Raw genomic sequence first — 20,982 nt, 5'->3', positions numbered from 1 at the left:
AACGAAATCGCAGATTCTTTCTCGCTTGAAGTGGGATCGGTTTTGTATGTTGGCTCTGAAGGCGGAATTGGAGGGGATCGACTTCCCAGAATGGCTATGGGGATTGGTTTACGAACAGAAGGAGGATTGATCCAGTCTTCTCTAGCACCTGGTACTTGGTCAGCTTACGAAGCGGCGTGGAGGGACTGGGAGGGATGGTTGGCAGGTTTACCGGATCTGCAATTGGACAGCGATCGAGTGTTGGCACTGCTAGGCTTCTTGGGCCAGGTTTCTGTGGCGGGCTGGTCGGTATCCAAGGTGAATTTGTTTGTGGCAGCTGAAGCATTTTCGGTTTTAAGATCCGGGGTTTTTAGGAAGTCACAAAAGATTTCTTGGTTGTCCAGGCCCTGAGGGGTTACCGTAAGGGTAGGATATTGCCAGATGGACAGCGCCCTGTATCCTTATTGTTGGAGCGCCAACAATAAGGTTGACATTTTATCGGTTGGCATTTTCGTGGGCGTTTTTTGGGGCCCTTCGGGTGGTGGAATTGGTGGCGCCTAGCACCAAGAGGACCGGAGGGTAGCGGACAGAGGACGTGCTGTTCGATGGGAGCGTGGAGTTCTGGATTACGCACTCCAAGACGGATCAAGGGGGTAGGGGTAGACTGGTTATGTTGGGTGTGTTCCTAGAGCACGAATGTGCCCAGTTGATTGTTTCGCTCGCTACAGTGCTGTTAGGAAGGGTTCTGGTATTCAACTGTTATGCCATGACAATGGTTCGTTTTTGACTCGATATTAGTTTACCGTGTTTTTTTCGGAAGTACTTAGAGATCTTGGGGTTTGATCTGTTTTCGCTCTTCATTTGTTTTCCGATCGGGGCCACTACTGAGGCGGCTTCTTGGGGGATTGGGCAAGAGGTAGTGAGACGTCTCTGTCGCTGGGTGTCTAGGAGATTTCAGTCTTATGGCCGTCCTCCGTTCTTGTGATGATACGGAGGTAGGTTATATGTTTTGTGTTTGAGTAATTTTGTCCGTGTCACTCCCCCCCCCTCCTTTTTTCTTCTCGTTGCAGATCACGCCCCTCGCTTATTGTGGATACTCGGCCACTCCTACACGCACTGGGGGATGAATGGGACCATGTTTGCCCTGATGGGCGACAATTGGGTTTCCTGCGGTATGCAGCTATAGTTTGCTGGCTTGGCAATAGGGGTATTGTTTGGAATCGGGATCTCCCCGACTTCCATCTTTATGCCCAGCTGGATAGAGCTCCGGATATTGGTGCTGCACGAGGGTGACAATAACCTGGGAGTACGCCCTTTTAGGGAGCGGATAAGGGATATTAAGTACGACCTGTTCTGCCTCTGGTCCTGTTTTCCCAGTGTAGTAGTGGTGTGGTCCGAGATCCTTCCCTACAGGGCCTGGAGACACACTTGCTCCGTGGCATGCCTTAATAAGGCTCGCATGAAAGTCAAATCGAGTGGTTTCTAGTTTTGTGGTCAGGAACAGGGGTGTCTTTGTGAGTCACTACGATTTTGGGGATGGCCTGGGGAACTTTTGGTTAGGTGATGGGGTTCACCTTAATGCGGTCGGCATTGACCTCTGGGCCTTAAGGAGGTGATAGAACGCGCCCTGTTGATTGGTGGGGCTCTCATATTTGAAGGTTTTCTAAGTATATTCGTGTGGTGGATTGGGGGTCCTTGGAGTTGGTGGTAAATTGGTGATCGGGGATTCATCGTGGGTATGGCCCTTCCCAAATTGATACAATTGCTCAGTGGTTTTGCTTAATTTGGGCTCCTGCTGGGTGGTGTCCCGGGGAGTTGTTTACATTTGTGGCAGCCAACTGCGGTTTATAACTTTGCCCCTGAACCTGTGGGGAAACGACTGGGGGTAAATGTTGTATATGTGGGCAGTTTGGTGCCAAATTTGCAGCTCCAAGGACTACCCTTCCTCGTTATTTTGATTTATGCAAATGTGGTTTATTGTTTTGTATGTTTGTTAATAAAATAAAACGGCTGCTGTGGCCAAATTTATCCAACCCAATGTCTGTGTGTTTTACGGGAATGAGTAAGTTGCGATTTATGGCCACTTCGTAAAGAGTAATGATAAAGATATAGACGGAACGAACTCTGCAATCCCATGATCATGACATTTTATTAGGGAAAAACTCCCCTTATATATTGGTGTATGGTCACGGAGGGAACTTGCGCTTTAAATACAAGTAATTATTCTCTTACCGCTCTGTTGTGTGGTGTAATCTACTGTGTTCTGGGAAGAGATGATAGATCTGTGTAGTAAATAACCTCTCACCTTCCCTGAGGGGCTGTGCTTCTCAGCAGCTTTGGATGCTGCTTAATTTTCAGTCTGTTTTTAGCATGCAGTGGGATAAAGAATTGGTAGGAAATATAATGAGCCAGTTAACTACACTGGAATGTGCGGGGTTAAAGTGTCTCCATGTGTAAGTGACGCTGCCGGAAGATAGATAAACACATGTGGGAAGGTGAGACTGGGTAAAATAGCAGGCGCCAATGCGTAACCTGCATAAAAAAAATAAAAAACACTAAGGCCCTATTCACAGTTTTTTGGCGCATTTTTTGACGTTGATTTCAACGGGAGGCGGAGGCGTTTTTTTTTCCCGCGAGCGGAAAAAGAAGCTTGTGGGAAAAAGAAGTGTCTTGCCCTTTCTTCGAGCATTTCCGTCTCTGACTTCCCATTGACATCAATGGGAGGCAGAGAAATAGTTTTTTGCTGCTTTTTTTTTGTGCCCGCAGCGCTCAATGGCTGTGGTCGAAAAACACTGCAAAAAACGTGGCAAACAGAGTTCAGGTCAAAATCTTCCGCCTGCAAAAAATGGTGAACAGGACCCAAGGATAAATTATTATGAATTAACAATCATTAATGGGAAATAAAGAGTTTTCTTACCATTTAGCAATTCTATTTAGTAAGCAGTGGCCAGAATATGTTGCTTAACAACCAACTTTAACATTGGGGGCCTATCCTTAGTATAGGCCAACCATGCTTGATCGGTGGGGCTCCGACCGAGATCGCTGTCGATAAGCACAATGATGGGGCTGTGGCGCTCACTTAAATAATATTTACATAGGCACAGAATACCATCCGTACCAGTGGCTGTGCCCGTTACTGCAGCCTCGACCAGTTCAATGGGACGAATGTACAAGGCACAGCCTCTCAAACAGTTGAGCCGCTGTAACCATGTAAACAATAAAGGGGAATCCTGCGAGCATGACGGCCCCTACGTCTTTGGGTTTTGAAGGCCAGAAACTAAGGATTGGTCATCAATGTTGAAGTCCATAAAGAATTCCCTTAATGAAGGTGATCGCACCCATTAACCTAAAGGGGTGAGCTGAAAAATACCCTCTCCTAACTTTATTCCATCAATTGTGTGGTCCTTACCTGCCACAAGGGGTCCTTCTCCTCTGGAAATATCTGGAAATACTTATGCGCCAGCTGGACAGGAGGCAGGGTTTGTAGTTTGAGGTTTGTCCAGGTGTTAAGAAACTGCACCAAGTGCTTGAAAGTGTACAGTCCCAGGCGATCATTGCCGTAGTTAGACAAGTGGGTCATAAAAATGCTGATCTGAAATAAAACATTGCAGCAGCGAGTCAGGAAAAGCCATCAAATATATCATAAATTTCAGATAAAACATCAGTATTTGGTGTGCAGATGTTTTTCATACAAATAATGTTTTAAGGGGCCGGCCCATGATTCTCTTTTGCGAACATCTCCTAAACATTAGACGCAGCCAATTTACAGCCAACGATGACACCTAGCACTCGGCATGCTCTGGATCACTGCAAATCATGTATGGCAACTATAAGGGTATGTTCACACGCAAACTCAAAAACGTCTGAAAATACGGAGCGGTTTTTAAGGGAAAATAGCTCCTGCTTTTCAGATGTTTTTTAAGCCACTCGCGTCTTTCACGTCTGTTTTTTGGAGCTGTTTTCAATAGAGTCTATGAAAAACTGCTCGAAAAACGGCTGAAGAAGTGACCTGCACTTCTTTTTCGCGGCCGTTTCGAGGCGTTCTGCTTCTGATTTTTCGGCCGGAAAATAGGCCGTGTGAACATACCCTAACACCTACCTGGATACAGCACATTGTACTGTCTGAAGTGGTCATTATACGGGCCGATACCGTTATCCAGTCACCTGACCGATGAGATCAGATGACGGGTCAGGTGACTGGACTGGTCCACTCCCGGGCCGATATCGTTCCCAGTCAGAACACCGCTGCCAGACTCCTGCCTTATTCTCATCGCTGCTGCAGTCATCTGGCATGCAGGGCGCCTGTCAGCAGCGATCAGCTGTTTTGATACAGCTGTAGCGCCCAGCGGGACATTTTGCAGACCGCCTGGGACAGCGGTGAGAAACCGGGACTGTTGGGAGCTATGCATGTACTATTATAGGGAATACACCCAAGTTATAGAATAATTGATCACTTATTCCATAGACTTAACAGAGACTAGGTGGTGTAAATGCATCCCCCTACAGGTACTACATTGGCCTCAAGATACCTGTGGCCATTTTTTGTGGACTTCTGCAGCCCTTCCCCCATGCTTAACTTTGCAGCTCTGCTTATCTACTAAAGAGACAGAAAAAAATAAATATTTTTAGACTATATCAGTCCCGCAATCGACGATTCAGACACTGATCATAACCCCCAATGGAGAAGAGCAAAAAAGTATCCAAGCAGACAACACAGAATAAAGTAAGCAGCCGGCAAGTATCGCCCAAAGGCAATGACTTACACATAAGACCACAACTGAACATCCCAGCTGTGAGACCTCTGTAAACAGTATCATGAAGCACACGTCACCACTACCAATAGCTTTAGGGGCAAAATATAAGCGGGAGCAATACAACAATAGAGCAGTGAGACCGAAATAAACTCAACTTTACGCAGCTTCCTCATCAGCGAATCAGAAGCCACCGGCTCTTTTATGGCAACCGGTGTCTGCTGCACCACAGGGCAATGCCAAGGAGTTGGATTCCCTATAGATCTAATGCATTTAATATGTAATGTTGACATACAGTAAGGGCACTAGAAGTCTCCTGTGTTCTCGTAATTGGTCTACCTACCCAGCCATTCCAGAAATTAACTGGGTCACGTTAAATTCCCAGCTCACAGCAGTACGGGAACTGTGTAATGGGTTTGCAGCCTTGCTCTTCTGTAGGGCTCTTGCAATTTTTATGCTTCAAAGTAAAAAGTGCCAAATGCGATTACATTATAGAAGTGGACTGTACTGCAGCGTGATAGAACATATGGCACATTACAGTCAATCTCTATAGAACTGCAAAACAAAGAAAGGTCTCCTGCTGGCGAGGAACTGAAAAGAGAGCGGTAGAAATAATCTGACAGAGAACAAAAAAGGCTTCTTTTTCACCAATGACATTACTTCCTATTGGCCTGGACGCTTTTTCTGGTGGCTACGTACTGCGGAACAACTGGCCGATCCTTTGCTATTGACATTCTTAAATTTGAGTGTAATATTTTTTTACTGTTTGAGTTCCACTTTAATAGTAGCGAATGTGAGCAGTTGCACAACCGCCTCGGTCCTCATTCACTTCTATTGGAGTGTGACTAGCCGGCAACTGTTTCAAAGGCGGTTCCTCAGATTGACGTCTATGTGCCTCAATAGGGTTTATACACAGGGGTTGTCTAATAGGATCCCAATCTATAAGCCAGAATGGCGAGCGGCTTTGTTAGGCCCAGGTCACAGTAAGTTTTTTTTTTTCCGCTGATTTTGACACGGAAACAGTCAACTGTGATTTCAATGGGAGGCAGAGGTTTTTTTTTCCGCGACTGTCTTTAACGGTTTGCAGTAAAAGAAAAAAAAAGAAGAAAAGCGGCACGCTCTTTCTTGCTGCGGTTCCGCCTCTGACCTCTCATTGAAATCAATGGGAGGCAGAGAAAGCATTTTTCGTGGCGTTTGCGAAAAACGCTGCAAAATCGCGACAAGAAAATTGCAGGCAAGTCAAAATCTGCCCATTTTGAGGCAGATTTTTCTGCCTGCCAAAAAATGTAGCATGAATAGGGCCTTAAAACTGTTCTGGCGGACCCAGCCATCCATGCAAATTTGAATGGGCAACATGAAATACTGCATTTGCGCTGCGGGGGCAATGAGCGGCCAGACGCAGCTTCCCCTGCCAAGAACAGCTGATCGCTGGGGGTTAGAGAAGCCAGTTTATTTTAAAAAACGGAGTTCTCTTGGTCAGTCAATCCCTTTAAGTCATGTCACACAGCGGCTCAGTGGTTAGCAGTGATGCAGCACGGAGGTCAAATCTGACCAATGTGACTCAGAATGCATGACGTCACTATGGCGTCTGATGAAACGGTCACTTTAATTGTCACCAAGTTTTCAGAAAAACAGATGTAACCAAAAATAATCTCTTCTATCCTTTTGTCAAGTTCTCCACTCGGTGACTTCATTCCTGACGGCCTTGTCCTATAAACACCCATTAGGAAATGAAGTTCATACTCCTGTTATCTAACAGGAATGAATCGGACGGAGTACGTTGAAGCAGAGTGAAGGTTATCAGTGCACTGCAATGCATACGGTCCAGGAAGAAACCTGGGAAACAATTACTCCTTCATCAAATATTGATAGAACATTTAATGGCTTTTTATAGTTTACAACAGTCTGGCAGTTTATTGATCTGATTGACTGGAATAGTCTCAATGCGAGCACCTGGGATCCGCAGCTGGGACATTGCAGCCTCATCTATTCCGCTATATATCTGAGGTTTTACACCGAGCCTCAGTAAAGGGGGTCAGACTGCAACACTAGATCACACGCTGGACATAAATAGCTGCACGGGGATAGGGATGAACAGTATAAATGATGTCACGAGGGGATATGATCGCACACGGAAGATAAACAATACAGCTGGCGGCAGGAGCCCACACCTAGACATCATTTTTCTTTCTTTGGAACTCACTGGGTTTAGCAGTACGGTGAGGAAAAGTTCGCCTCCATTAATAATCTTATCCAGTTCAACAGGACCCCCGGGATATTCATTATAGAATATGGTGTGTGTGAAGAGGCCGCAAGTCTGGCGAGGTAGAACCTGTGGCAAAGAAAGCAAAGTTGTGAAAGTGGACACGTATCCCTCATAAAAGGGACTCGAAAGTTTATCCTGCAATGAGAATAAAAATTATATATATATATATATATATATATATTTTTTTTTTTTCTAAGACCACAGCTACAAATCACTGGTACACAAAAAATACACACAAAAAAACCCCCAAAAGCAGCAATTCCTCTGTTAAAGAGGTTCTGTCACCACATTATAAGTGGCCTGTCTTGTACATGATGTGATCGGCGCTGTAATGTAGATTACAGCAGTGGTTTTTATTTAGAAAAACAAAATTTTTTGAGTTATGACCTATATTAGATTTATGCTAATGAGTTTCCCAATGGACAACTGGGCATGTTTTACTTTTTGACCAAGTGGGCGTTGTTCAGAGGAGTGTATGACGCTGACCAATCAGTGACCAATCAGCGTCATACACTGCTCTCCATTCATTTACACTGCACTAGCGATATAGCTATATCGCTATGTGCAGCCACATACACAAACACTAACATTACTGCAGTGTCCTGATAATGAATATACATTACCTCCAGCCAGGACGTGATGTGTATTCAGAATCCTTACCACTTCTGTAGCGTCTCTGTGATTTACAGCACAGCAGGCGTAGTCTCGCGAGATTACGCTGTAAACGGTCATTCACAGCGAGATATCGCTGTGCTGTAAATCACAGAGACGTGCAGAGAAGTGGTCAGGATTCTGAATACACATCACGTCCTGGCTGGAGGTAATGTATATTCATTATCAGGACACTGCAGTAATGTTAGAGTTTGTGTATGAGGCTGCACATAGCGATATAGATATATCGCTATCTGCAGAGTAAATGAATGGATGGGTCAGCGTCATATACTCCTCTGTACAACGCCCCCTTGGTCAAAAACTAAAACACGCCCAGTTGTCCATTGAGAAACTCATTAGCATAAAGCGAATATAGGTCATAACTTCGATTGTTTTTCTAAATAAAAACCACTGCTGTAATCTACAATACAGCGCCGATTACATCATGTACAATATAAGCCACTTATAATATGGTGACAGTCTCTTTAATATCCTCATCTCCATTGATTCTATTCTATAAAACAATTCTTCCATGTATGTCCCAGGAGCACTCCCCCACTGCTCTGTCTGCAATAGTAGAAGAGGGACACTAAACCACAACCCCTTAACCAAGCCCAACCCCCTCAGATGCCCCTCAAGTGAAAATGGGAGGGATCAGGAGAAAATAGACCCCTGTATTCTCTGCAGGATTTCTACAAGGCTTTTTTAGAAACATGCAGAAGATCCTGACAAACATTGTGGGCAAGTTTCTTCAGTTTTTTTTTTTTATTACTCATTTCTAGGTTTAGAGTTCCTTTAAGTGGTCCTTAGAAAGTAACATTTGCCCCTGAATGTTACTACCCGGCGGTAGTGTGCCACAGTTTTAACGCTCTCGGCTCGGCTTTTAGATGTAATTTGTGTCTGCCTTCTTAACATGTGAAGCTGTTCTATTTAACATTTTCACCTGTAAAATCATGAAGCCTAAAGAACCGCACCGAAACACCACGGCAGACTAACCACCAGGTCATAGGTAACCATATCATTCTTTTTTTGGCCATCCTGTGTATTATTTTTCTTTAAAGAAGGCCTGTCATAATGAAAAACCACCCCAAATATCCCTTATATTCAGGTTTTGGGCAGTGGACACTTCCTTTATATTCTGACCTCAGAAGGTCCTGAAGTACTTCGTTAGATGGGTCAAGGTACCAAACAGCAGGTTTAAACATAGATTTCTGATTTCTCATATTTGGATGTTGTACATCCTGTATGTAGATGTAAGTATAGTGATCGGTACTAAAACTATCGGAACTCTTTACTTAGGACTAACCATAATGCCACTGTGGATGAATCCTCTTCGGAAGCGTGCAGGTTTCAGATGTGGATACTCCTCAGTACTTGTAACTTTTATTCCCCAAACTTGCTTCCAGGCTTCATATAGTTGTACATGTATGGGGTACACACCAGAATGATGAGGGGCCACGGCATACCCCATATCCGTAGGTATCCCATGCTCCTAAAATGCAAACAAAAGTTTTATTCCCTTTATAGGAATCTTGCTTTTACAAAAAGTCAAGAAAGTCAGAAGTTTTCTATATGACCTAATGCAATAGAAGGTAAGCAGTGACGATTAACATGTTGGATACAAACCTCCTGACCCATCAGAACCTCCCGTGATCAAACAGGCAGAGGTGAACATTGAAGAAACGGCCAAGACTGATCTGTAAGATAGCAATTGAGTCATTGTAGGTCACACTCACCACAGCAAACTTCCGGTTCAATGCCATCTGCTCTGCCAGAACTGACTGGTTGTGGAAGAGATGAGGTTGCATGTGACTCCACATGTGGGGGAACCACCAGAACTGCTTCACGTAAGAAAGCAAGAGGTCATCTCCTTCATCTTCTGCATCCGTACCTGGTGTCACCAACAGAAACAAAACAGAAGATAGACCATGTATGAAGAGAACATTACCTCAGAATCAACACTGCTGGAGTAAATCCTTCAACTCTACACCAAACATTTTATTATTTGAGAGGTCAGATGGATACACAGGCCCCTACTGAAGGTTAGAGAAAGTTATTTAGACACAAGAGTATACTCGGCGATCCTAGACTTTAGAAGAACACGTCCTAGTAAAAAGCCTAAGGAGTCATTGGAAAATACCGCAGAGAAGCTGGGGGGCTTCAGATTTTCCATGGTTGCCCAAAGTATCCTATAGACAGATGTCTAAAACCTTCCTATAGTCTTCTGGAGAACTGACATAGGGGGGGGGGGGGGGGGGGAGGAGGAGGAAATCTAAGACATTACCCTGCAGATCTGTCATATTCACATGTTCTCCATCGTAGATCATATTTTGGTGACGTATATAAATTTGATGGGGGCTTTGGATTATTAAATATACTTAGAACATATTCATCTAACTCACCAGTGTGGAAGAACTTTCCAGAAAAGCCCAGGTTAAAAGTGAAATTGGGAATGTGCGCTCTCAACTCATTCTGGGTGTCATAGAGGGCCTAGAATGAAATGGGGGCAAGTCACTTTGGATACACACTCCACAAAATTCTAGTCAAGGGCAAGACGACCAAACAGACCACTAAAATTAATAGAACTGCTCCTACCTTCACATCTTCTACTTTCATGCGTGTTCCTTCCTTGCCAACGAATATATCATCGATGTCGACGAGTACATAGCGGTTTAGGGGAAGAGACAACCGCTTTCCAGTCAGGAATGAGACAGCATCTACAAATACTAGCTTGTGGAGCCAAAAGTTCAAGTTGTTACCAAAAAGGACCCTTTGGATACCATCATGTAGCCCCAGATCCTGTACCACAGTTGTGTGGAGGGCCGCATCCACGCTCAAGTGAGGTATGCTCTCAGCTGACTTTGTCTTGGCGAGAAGCACCGGTTCATAGGTGGAATGATTGGACTGGAAAACGGTCCAGTCTTCTCCTGGTAGATCACCCTTTTCCACCTGGTTGGGCTTGGTTATATACAAGAGAGGAGACTTAGGATTGATACTGCAGTCTTTGAGGCCTAGATTGGAGTGAAGATATAGGGGGAATCCTTTAAGTTGTGCGCTCAGTAGACTGTTTTCATTGGCCTGTGGTGGAAAGAAAGAAATTTATGTCTAATGTAGTCATGACCACAGCTATTTTTTGGAAGAAGAGGATTAAATAATGCCTGGTCAGCATGCCAAGAATGAAGCAGCAGGAATAAGGCTCACTTTGTAGCATAAGTCTACGCTATACATCAAGAATGTAATTCTATACATACACAATATCCTTCATGCTCCATCCATCTCCTCTCGAGCCCAGTCATATTCCATTTACTCCAAGAGTTTAACACGGTTTCGGTTTACACTGGAGACGTCATTAATGCACAAAAACACAGCTTTGCTTACCCAGCACCAGAAATATTCACACCTTCTCCTACAAGGTACAAGCCACATATTTGCTCAGGTGACAACAAAGAGCAATTTGCTAAATGTGTCAACTTTCAGATGCAAAAAGTTTTATCACTTTTCCTTGACAAAACATCACATATAGAAAAAGGACTCACTTGTGTGTTGTCAACAACACTCCCAGATTGCATTGCATTACATCAACGGTGTTAAACGGGAAAGACAAAGCTCAAAAGTTATCTTCTGTTGGAATATAAAAGGAGAACTTCAATGTTCCCAGTCAAACAGTTTTGTCATTTCTGTAAATTGAAGCTTTTGTTAAGGGGAAGGATGTACTTTGGATAAATTGCAATATAAAAGTTCAATTTGGCAAAAACGTAAAATCGGGCCACTTCCTCTTTGTTCTGTATGGGCAGGATTAACATGCAATGGACTACAATTCCCATAATTCATCTCCCCTCTCACAGACATTGCCTTTATTTACAGCTGCCTGCATGCCCCTCTATAACAAAGTGTAAGGCGGAATTCACACGACAGGGCTTCCCGGCTGGGTGCCGGCCGTTCATAAAGCGGCCGTCGCCTGGCTGCATTAGGAACAATAGACCCCTAATGGGGCTATTCACACGACCGATTTTTTGACGGGCCGGGAAAACCGGCCGTCAAAAAATGGGACATGCCCTATTTTCGGCCGCCCGGCTCCCATAGAAGTCTATGGGGCCGGGTAATACACGGCCATCACCGGAATGTGTCCCGAGTGATGGCCGGGTCTACCGTCGCTCGCGCACTCTCTCCTCCTCCTCACAGTGCAGAGTGCATGTGAGGAGGAGGAGGGTCTTTTTTTGCTCCCTGTAGGAGTCGGAATCCCCAATCCCCGGCCGGGGATTGGGGATTCCGCTACAGGAGAAGTGCGTGACTACACTGTCCATATATGGACACAGCGATGTAACTCACTTCTGCGTCGGAATCCCCGACTCTATGGCTGCGGATTCCGCAACAGGAGAAGTGAGTGACTACACTGTCCATATATGGACACAGCGATGTCACTCACTTCTGCAGCGGAATCCCCGACTCTATGGCTGGGGATTCCGCTACAGGAGAAGTGCGTGACTACACTGTCCATATATGGACACAGCGACGTCACTCACTTCTGCAGCGGAATCCCCGACTCTATGGCCGCGGATTCCGCTACAGGAGAAGTGAGTGACCACACTGTCCATATATGGACACAGCGATGTCACTCACTTCTGCAGCGGAATCCCCGACCTGTGGCAGGGAATTCCTCTCCAGGAGAAGTCAGTGGCTACACTGTCCATATATGGACATTGAAGTCAGTGACTTCTCCTGGAATGTGGGGGGGGGGGGGGGGGGGGATGGGTGCAACCTACAGGGGGCTGGGTGGCATCACCTACAGGGGGCAGGGTGGCATCACCTACAGGGGGCAGGGTGGCATTACCTACAAGGGGCAGGGTGGCATTACCTACAGAGGTCTGGGTGGCATTATCTACAGAGAGCTGTGTGTGGCAACAAATGTAAATGAAATTCATCCGATTTTAAAACGGACAGGGAAAAAAACGGATGCAAATCGGGTCCAAATCGGCCGGTAAAAACGGCAACATAGCCCGGAACGGAATCGGAACGGATGCAAACCGGCCGGGAAAAATTTTTTCCCGGCCGACACTCGGACAGTCGTGTGAATGAGGCCTAACAGTGCTGTATTTACTCACTGTCCTTACACACAACACAACTCTTCTACGTAGACACCGCATGATCTGCTGCCCACCATGCGAAACCTGATCACTCCAGAGACAGGAGGGGAGGGGGAAGCAGGGAGAGGTGGCTATAGCAGGTAAAGAAGAAGAGGATAGGATGTGGGACATGTGTGCTTCAGGAAGGTGGAGAGGGGAGATAATCACGTCTTCAGAGTACGAGATTTCACATCAGGAGTATAGTCATGTGACTGCAAGTAAGTGTTGCGCTTATGATCTGCGCACCTTACATCAGTGCCCTACATTCGGCGTATACGTGGAATGTATAAAAAGGCCCCAGTCACCTGGCGCATGCCAAAACGGCGTCCTTTTGACATATGACCGGCCGGTATGTGTCGACATACCTTGTTTTTTTGTGATCCTATAGGTGACGCATCCCTCTGTATACCTATACATTTGGGATACGTCACAGCCTTCTGTCTAAGGTATATGTCGGTAAATCCTCGACAGAGGGCTCTGATGTAATGTGAACAGAGCCTTACAGAGACATTTCAGCTACAGACAGTATAATTAGTAAGTGACTAATCTTACAGCAGTTAAACCATGTACACAATTTGTAAAGATCGGAAAATCCCTTAAAAGTAAATGGCCACCCTTTTTTTTTTTTTTTAGTTTTTGCCACGAAACATATTTACCATCTATTCACAGAATAGGTGATAAATGTCTGATAGCAGGGGCCCCCACTGACTACTAGAATGGGGGTACAGAGCCTCCATTTTTGAGTAGTGGTCACTCCTGCAGCTCCATTCAGTTTATGGGGCAGATGAAAACCGCCATAGCGAAAATATATAAATATATATATATATATATAAAACACACCACACACACCAGAGCTCCAACTACTATAAAGATAAAATTAAGAAATGCATCAGAACACAATGTTTGACCTGAAAACAAGATAGTGAGTGTTAAAAGGTCTTCTGAACTTAATTAGGACTTTATGATCAATGCCTGATTTTATCGATGCGATGGTCATAGGGTCAAATGGTGACTAAAGAGAATTGAAGCCTAACTGGAATCATTCCTGAAAAAAACTACTTTTGCTTTAGGTGAGTGATGATCATGTTACCATGGACTTTAGGGGCCAATTGAATCACTCCAGGCAACCTGGTTCCTAGGAGGTGTCCGGCCATGCACCAGTTGCGTTCTGAAAATGACACCATAGCTTGAAACATTGCCACATGAACACAGCGGGTTGAGTCTTTTTAGTCATTAGGTGTGTAGCAGTGCACTGGGAACCCCAAAGTAAGCCTCACTGTCACAGTATAGCCAGATCACTGCCGGTCACAGCCTGCTACTTGGCCACCCACATAGTACTTCGATCAGCCAAAACGTGACTGATCAATAGTCAGAGGGATCGTTCATTTATACAAACGATCCCACCAGCAACATGACAAAGTAAACTGGGTCGATCAGGAAGTCCGTATTTTTTTTTATTTTTTAAAAAGAATCCCGGGGACAGTACAAAGTGGAAAACGATCATCCCATTATGCCATACACTTGCAGTTTCAGTAGACCACGGCCGACATTTTTGAAAAGAATGGTCGGCCGACTTGAATCTTATGTGTATAGGTAGCTTTACTCAACAAGTGCAAAACTAGGGATATCATGCCGAACCTACTGATTTCAGTGAAACCAGATTCCAAATCTAAAATCAGACATCTGCCGTCAGGGGAAAGAAGGATTGGACATGTCACATTTCAAACAACGCAATCCTTTGTTCACCCAGGGGAAAACCCGCTGCCTTTTTTAAATGAAATGTTGTCCCTATTTGGGAAATCTATAAAGCTCAACAAAATGTACACATCATAGGGGGTCACCCTATATACACTTGCCTACAAAGTGACAGCGTTTTAGACAAGTGGGCTTAGGGTCCTTTTGCACAAGCCCATTTTAACTGTGTAAACGGGCACCGATCAATGAGACTGCTTGTTATTACAATCGCTCGTCCTCATACATTTCTATCATGTCGGCAACACATCTCCCTGTTTACACAACATAATATAAGAATACAACTATAATATTTTAGGCTACAGAAACTATACGATCAGTCGATGAATGAGCGTTTCATCGACTGATCGTCGCCCTGTTTACACAGGGCAATAATCGGGAATGAGCATTCTGTGAATGCCCATTTGCCCAATCATTAGCCTGTGTAAAAGGGCCCTTAGTGCAGCAACCCCACTGATCTAAAATTGCGCACTCTCCTGGTAGATAAAGTTGAAACTTTAATTACTGAAGAGAAAAAAAAAAGAAGAAATGCAAATATAAAATATGGTAATCATAACAAATTGTATGAGTATGCAGGATTACTTATGAAAAGTTATGTAAAAACAGGTGGCCCTCCATAGTCCCACCGGTAAAGTACAGATTTTGTTACATAGAAATCTGATGAGCTAGGCAGGCCTCATGTTGTGCAACACATACTCATTGCTATTATATGGGGCTACACTAATAGGCAGAACTTATGGGCCCGGATATAAATAAGGGACCAACACCCACGAGGCCCACTTCATAATGACCACCAAAAACAGTCAGGAGGTTCAATAAATAATTAGCAGTCTTCACACTGTCTTCTATGGCTTTTCTTTCATCCCTGGGGTACATACCGTTAACCACAGGCTCCCCTCCATCTTCTGCACTTAAAATACTCTCTTATCCTCAATCATCCAAGGAGATCACCAAGTACACCCTCAATGTTGAGTCTTCTTCAGGAGTAGATGTCAGCTGCCGGACCCTATAGCATCTTCTATGCCTGCTACCCTGGTAGTTATACGAATGCCACCACCTAACCATCTAATGATGTAGCATGCCCCCAAACCGTAGAACATCATGCATTACAGGACCTATATATACTACAGAAACAAAATATTAATTAGCATTAATTAGAACTTACCCCCCCCCAGCCCTCCCATGCTGCCCTTTTTTTTTTTTTTCGTTCTTTTACAGGCCCTTGTTTTGTTTTCAAATATATTTTTATTCATTCTTTCTTATGCAATACAAATAAAAACGAAGAAAATAAAGATATTTTCGTTTGATACAAAATCATCAAGTCTTTTACAGGCCCTTTTAAAGTGATGTTCGTAACTTATAAAACTGTGGGTGTGAATAACTCCATATTTGATTATGGGACGAATATGGATGCTGTTGGAAATTAAGCCTATCTATACTGCTATTCCACTGCGGACAGCCACGACGACATGTTAAATGAGTCAATATAATGGAGTTACATAGTTGTTAAGACTGACCTACAGCAAGAAAGAGGTTCCAGAAACATCCAAAGTACTTTAGATGTCCTAACAATGCCGATCTCTGCGAGGAACAAATTCTTGGTATGGATTTCACAGCGAGATAAAACAACTGCTCTCCATATCTCAGATACTTCACTTGATGGTGACAACATGTTGTATCCAGGCTCATACAAGTCCCAGAAGGCCAATGTGCCTAGCTATGAGAGTAACTTTTTGCCTCTAACTTTTTGGGGTTCTTCTCCAATAATATAAAATTAAATTCTTCATGTCCGATCACTCTAAAGTCACAATAGCTTCTGGACTCGTTTATTTCGCTTATAAAGTCTAGAAGATTTTGATAATTCCTGGTTCTATCCTTCATGGTAAACAGGCTGCTACTATGTAGAACTGTAAAATGCATGAAAATATAAAAAGCATTTCTTCCTAAAAGCAAAAAAATATTACCTGCCTGGAGTTGCTCTCTTGTATGAAGACAATTCACTTTGTATTGAGTTGTTTCAGTTATATTGGTTTTCTACGACGACCATACGCACTTAATAGCCATCGGTGGATCTTTCAGGCTGTGTTCACACTTGCAGTGTTCACTTGGCGTAAGCTCCCGGCGCATATGGCAAACTAATCCGTATTCTCCCCATTCACCCTACAGAGGCCTCAAGAGTGTCCTTTTGGCCTCCGTTGGGCTGGTATACTTCGGTATACCTTTTTTTCAACTGTTTGGAATAGCACAGTCTACGGCCACCAGTTAGAGCACTTGCTATACGCAGAAATGGCGGCAGCCTTTTTGGAAATTGAACCAACATTCCTTAGAATGCAACCTACTAATCCATTAGGATCTAAAGATGTATCAGACAGAAAATATAATTTACATCTCTCTAGGTAATACATGTGGCCACACTTTTTGAAACTTACTTCTAAAAACACATGAAGAAGTTGACTCCATTTTCATAAATATTGGCTCAGTTCACACACTGTCTACAAAAGGATTCCATTACTGTGGGTCATTGTAGGAGAGGTAGTGTTCACAGCATGTATGACACAGGGGAAAAAAAAAAAGTCCCATAATGCAATGCATTAGAGTTTAGTACATAATGAGATCTGAGCTAAGCTGCTGGGGTGCGGTGGTCAGCACAATGCTAATGGATTCCAAATGCAGCAATGCGTGTGAATGGAGTGTAAAGCTGACCATACACTTAAGATAGAACGATCGCAAGCTATTCCTCCCGACTCCCCCATACACATTCGGCTGAGCGTGCATGTGTTTTAGTGAAAAGGGAGAAAGCCGCTGCCAGACACCTCTGGCAGTCGCTTATCTACTGACAAAAGGATCAACCCTTACATCTCCAGACATCTGCCATCAGGGGAAATTTGGGATGCCACTATACACATTAGATGGTTGGCCTGTCCTAACAAAATCGGCAAGTTTAGCCAACATACATAGAATCTGTATGGTCAGCTAAAACATTTAACTCAAGATCAGTACATAATACATAAAGCAAAGATCACATTGAAGTGTAGAATTATATATTAAATGAATGCGTACACACTAGAATCTTATCTAGATGGTTAGAAACTAACCTCACTCAGTCACAAATATTGTACAGAAATTTAGGAGTTAATACAAATATAAAAGAAGGGCATACAACATATTTGTACTTTGTGTATGATAACTACAGCATCCAAGATCAAAAATAAAAAAGTCCAAAACCCATTAAGGATAAATGGGAATTAAAGGCCATGTGTTGTCTAGTAGACTGGGAGGGAGAGGAAGGGGTGAATAGAAAGACATCAGTTGAAAGGGGTTATCCAGCAAGACCCCAGTCCAAGAACAATGTCCCTTTTACAGCTTTGTCAGAGGATTAAGGCCACTCAACTGGACTAAATAAGTTGTGTCTTGGGGATAGCGAAGAAAAGAGAACGAATGAGTTGACCACAAAAGAAACACATCTAGGCTTTTAGAAACCAAATTTCCATAGACTGGGGAATTCCAGGGTATCAATCCTACTACGATCGCACATTGAGAATTAGAAAACACATTTATTGTACTACCAGGCCATAACTGGGTACAGTTTAAAACCAGTTCCTCACGGCTGTGTATCCAAGATCTAAATTTCAGAAAGAGTAGACTTAAAAGCATATAAAACCATGACCACCTTACCTTGAAGAAGCCTATGATGCCTACACCATACTCCACACAGTACTTGTCCAGTAATTCTCGGTTCCATGCGTCCAGGTTGACATATTTTAGAATATTTTCATACACAATTAGTGCAAATCGCCCCCTATCTTTATCGGTAAGAGTAGGCATATCACCCTTGCCTGGAGCTATTTCGGTCCGGTACTTAAAGCGGCTTGACTCCAATATAGCCACTATTTCCTGCCCAAGTTGAGAGTATAGGCTTTCCACAAAGACTAGCACCAGTGGGTCAGTTCTAGAAGTGTCCATTGATCTCATGGGCTTCACAGGGAGCAAACGTGAAGGGCTAATCTTGGGCTCATCACAGTCCAGGGATTGTGACTCACCACCTGAAGGCTCCAGTCCCCTTTTCCATCCATAGAGATAATAGGCTGAGATGAAGACACTCAGAAGACAGAAGGCAAACAGAAGTAAGAGAACCAGTTGTGGGCTTACTGGCCTCCCAAACCTGCGTGACTTCAGGGACAAGCTCATGGTCCTTGCACCTACTCAGAATGAGCTGAGCGGCACAAGCGCTAACTAACACACCTTGGTTATGTAGAAAGTACCCTTAACTCATTCTGTTCATGTCACCATGGCATGTCCATCGAAAGTCCAACCCTAGGATGAATCGGGTACGTAAGGCTGGTTTGTCGCAGGATTCTCCGGCAGTGTAGGAGAGATGATGTGCCGGAGGAAGGCTTAGGTGTAAATCACGGTCATTCATCATTTGTGGAATCAGGATTGCAATGGTGTAGGATACTGATGGAATTCATTGGCTGTAAGAAAAAACATCAAAAGTTATCAGCATCAAAGTTGGGTCCAACAACTTCTCAAGAGTTCAGTCAAGAGTAGATCAAACACGAACAGTCAGTAACATAGCAATCTTAAAAGACCCTCCACCCGCTCATATCTCTTCTCATGCACATGAAAACGGTTGTAACTCACAACATCAGTAAATCCTTAGATATTTAGAAAAAGAAAATACAGTATTCCTCACCGGCAAGACAAAAAAAAAAAAAAAGATTTAGCCGGAAGGGAAAAAAAAAAAAGAAAACCATACAGGATGGAACTGCTGCTATTAGCGATGGTAGCTACCAGGTTTTCCTTATTCCTTCTACAGTGAACCAATTGTGGATTTAGAAGAGAACACGGGCCTCAAGTATTACGAGGATTTTGAGACTACACAATTATACTTTTTGTAACCTTAGCAAAGTCTACTACATGAGGGAAGGAAGCAGGTGTTGTGCTTAGTATTGTAACTTTTCCAGACAACGTGGCAAGTGTCATTCATTCTGCACGTTAAGGCCTCATTCACACGGCAGGGTTTCCCGGCCGGGTGCCGGCCGTTTATAAATCGGCTGGCACCCGGCTGCATTAGGAATGATAGACCCCTAATGGGGCTATTCACACGACCGATTTTTTGACGGCCGGGAAATCCGGCCGTCAAAAAATAGGACATGCTCTATCTTCGCCCGGGCACCCGGCCGCCCGGCTCCCATAGAAGTCTATGGGGCCGGGTATTACACGGCCATCACCGGAATGTGTTCCGAGTGATGGCCGGGTTTCCCGGCGCTTGCGCTCGATCTCCTCCTCCTCACAGCGCAGAGTGCATGTGAGGAGGAGGAGTTGATGCCATTCTGACGAATGGCGTCGCTGTACACTGTGTGGCAGGGCCGGGGTGTACAGCAGGTGGAGGGAGCGCTGCGCTGGCTCCCTTCCCCTGCTTGTTAAAAGCACCCTGGCTCGGCGACACCTTCGATGGCGCCACTAGTTGCAGCAGCTGCTGCTGCTGCGGCTGCTACTACTACTACTGCAGCGACGCCACTATAGCAGAGCAGGGAGGTATCTCCCCGCTCTGCTATGTGCTAGCCGCACTTTAGCTCCTTGAAGGAGCGGAATCCCCGTGTTTTCGGGGATTCCGCTCCTGGACAGAGCGCTTGATGTCTCGGTCCATATCTGGGCAGTGACATCAGGGGAAACTCCTGAAGCGGAATCCCCGAACACATGGGGATTCCCCTTCAGGAGCTGCCGCTGATGTCACTGTCCGGATCTGCCCGGCCCGGCACGGATGCATAACTTTATGCAAACCGTCCGGGCAAAATGGCCGATTTTACCGGCCGACACTCGGGCTCGGGAACGACCCGGTCGTGTGAATCCCGCCTATGATTCACCTTACTGACACCGCTCAGACAGAATGAAATATGTCCATAAAGCGAAAAAAGCTATTAATCGTATAGATTTAGCCTACCCATCGCTCAAAACCTGCTACAATTGCCTGTTAAAGGCTATGTACACCTTTGAAAATGTTTTTTATCTTCTAAAAATGTTTATCAGTGTGATTGGTGCAACTTTGTAATTCCATTTTATTAAAAATTATTTTTAATTATTGTGATACAGCTGCTTTGTATACTGTATACAGAGCAGCTGTATCGTAAGCTTAACCTGTATCAGTCAAGTCAGCTGGACTGACGGGTTCAGTGAGAGAGGGTCATTGAGCGGTTATTGATCACATCTAAGTTCAAAACTTAGATTAGATCGATAACAGGTGGATCCAGCATGTCAGAGACACAGGACCCGCTTTCAATGAACCAGTCAGTGCCGCGGAGCTGACTGATTCAGGTCTCAGCACAAGATACAGCAGCTCTGTATACAGGCTATAAAGCAGCTGTATCACAAAAAGTTAACTTTTTTTTATAAAAATGTAATTACAAAGTTGCACCAATAACAATGATTTAAAAAAAAAAAAAAAAAAAAAAGTGTACAT

At 44.2% G+C, this 20,982-nt stretch overlaps 1 protein-coding gene across 2 annotated transcripts in view; it reads right to left on the bottom strand.

The window, feature by feature from the left end:
• Positions 1-20,982, bottom strand: part of NDST1 (N-deacetylase and N-sulfotransferase 1) — a 70,702-nt gene that overhangs the window by 15,007 nt on the left and 34,713 nt on the right. For both annotated transcript variants that reach the window (XM_075856168.1, XM_075856169.1), the window contains exons 2-8: positions 18,198-18,994; positions 10,243-10,725; positions 10,050-10,137; positions 9,384-9,538; positions 8,954-9,139; positions 6,934-7,062; positions 3,389-3,571 (exon numbers count right to left, since the gene is read on the bottom strand). In XM_075856168.1, the coding sequence (XP_075712283.1) occupies positions 3,389-3,571; positions 6,934-7,062; positions 8,954-9,139; positions 9,384-9,538; positions 10,050-10,137; positions 10,243-10,725; positions 18,198-18,710 (1,737 nt within the window). In that variant the 5' untranslated portion in view covers positions 18,711-18,994. The remainder of the gene's footprint in view (positions 1-3,388; positions 3,572-6,933; positions 7,063-8,953; positions 9,140-9,383; positions 9,539-10,049; positions 10,138-10,242; positions 10,726-18,197; positions 18,995-20,982) is intronic.

The sequence above is a fragment of the Rhinoderma darwinii genome, chromosome 3 (genome assembly GCF_050947455.1).
Source record: "Rhinoderma darwinii isolate aRhiDar2 chromosome 3, aRhiDar2.hap1, whole genome shotgun sequence".
Taxonomy (NCBI): Eukaryota; Metazoa; Chordata; class Amphibia; order Anura; family Rhinodermatidae; genus Rhinoderma; species Rhinoderma darwinii.
This window is presented reverse-complemented; position numbering and strand designations above follow the sequence as displayed.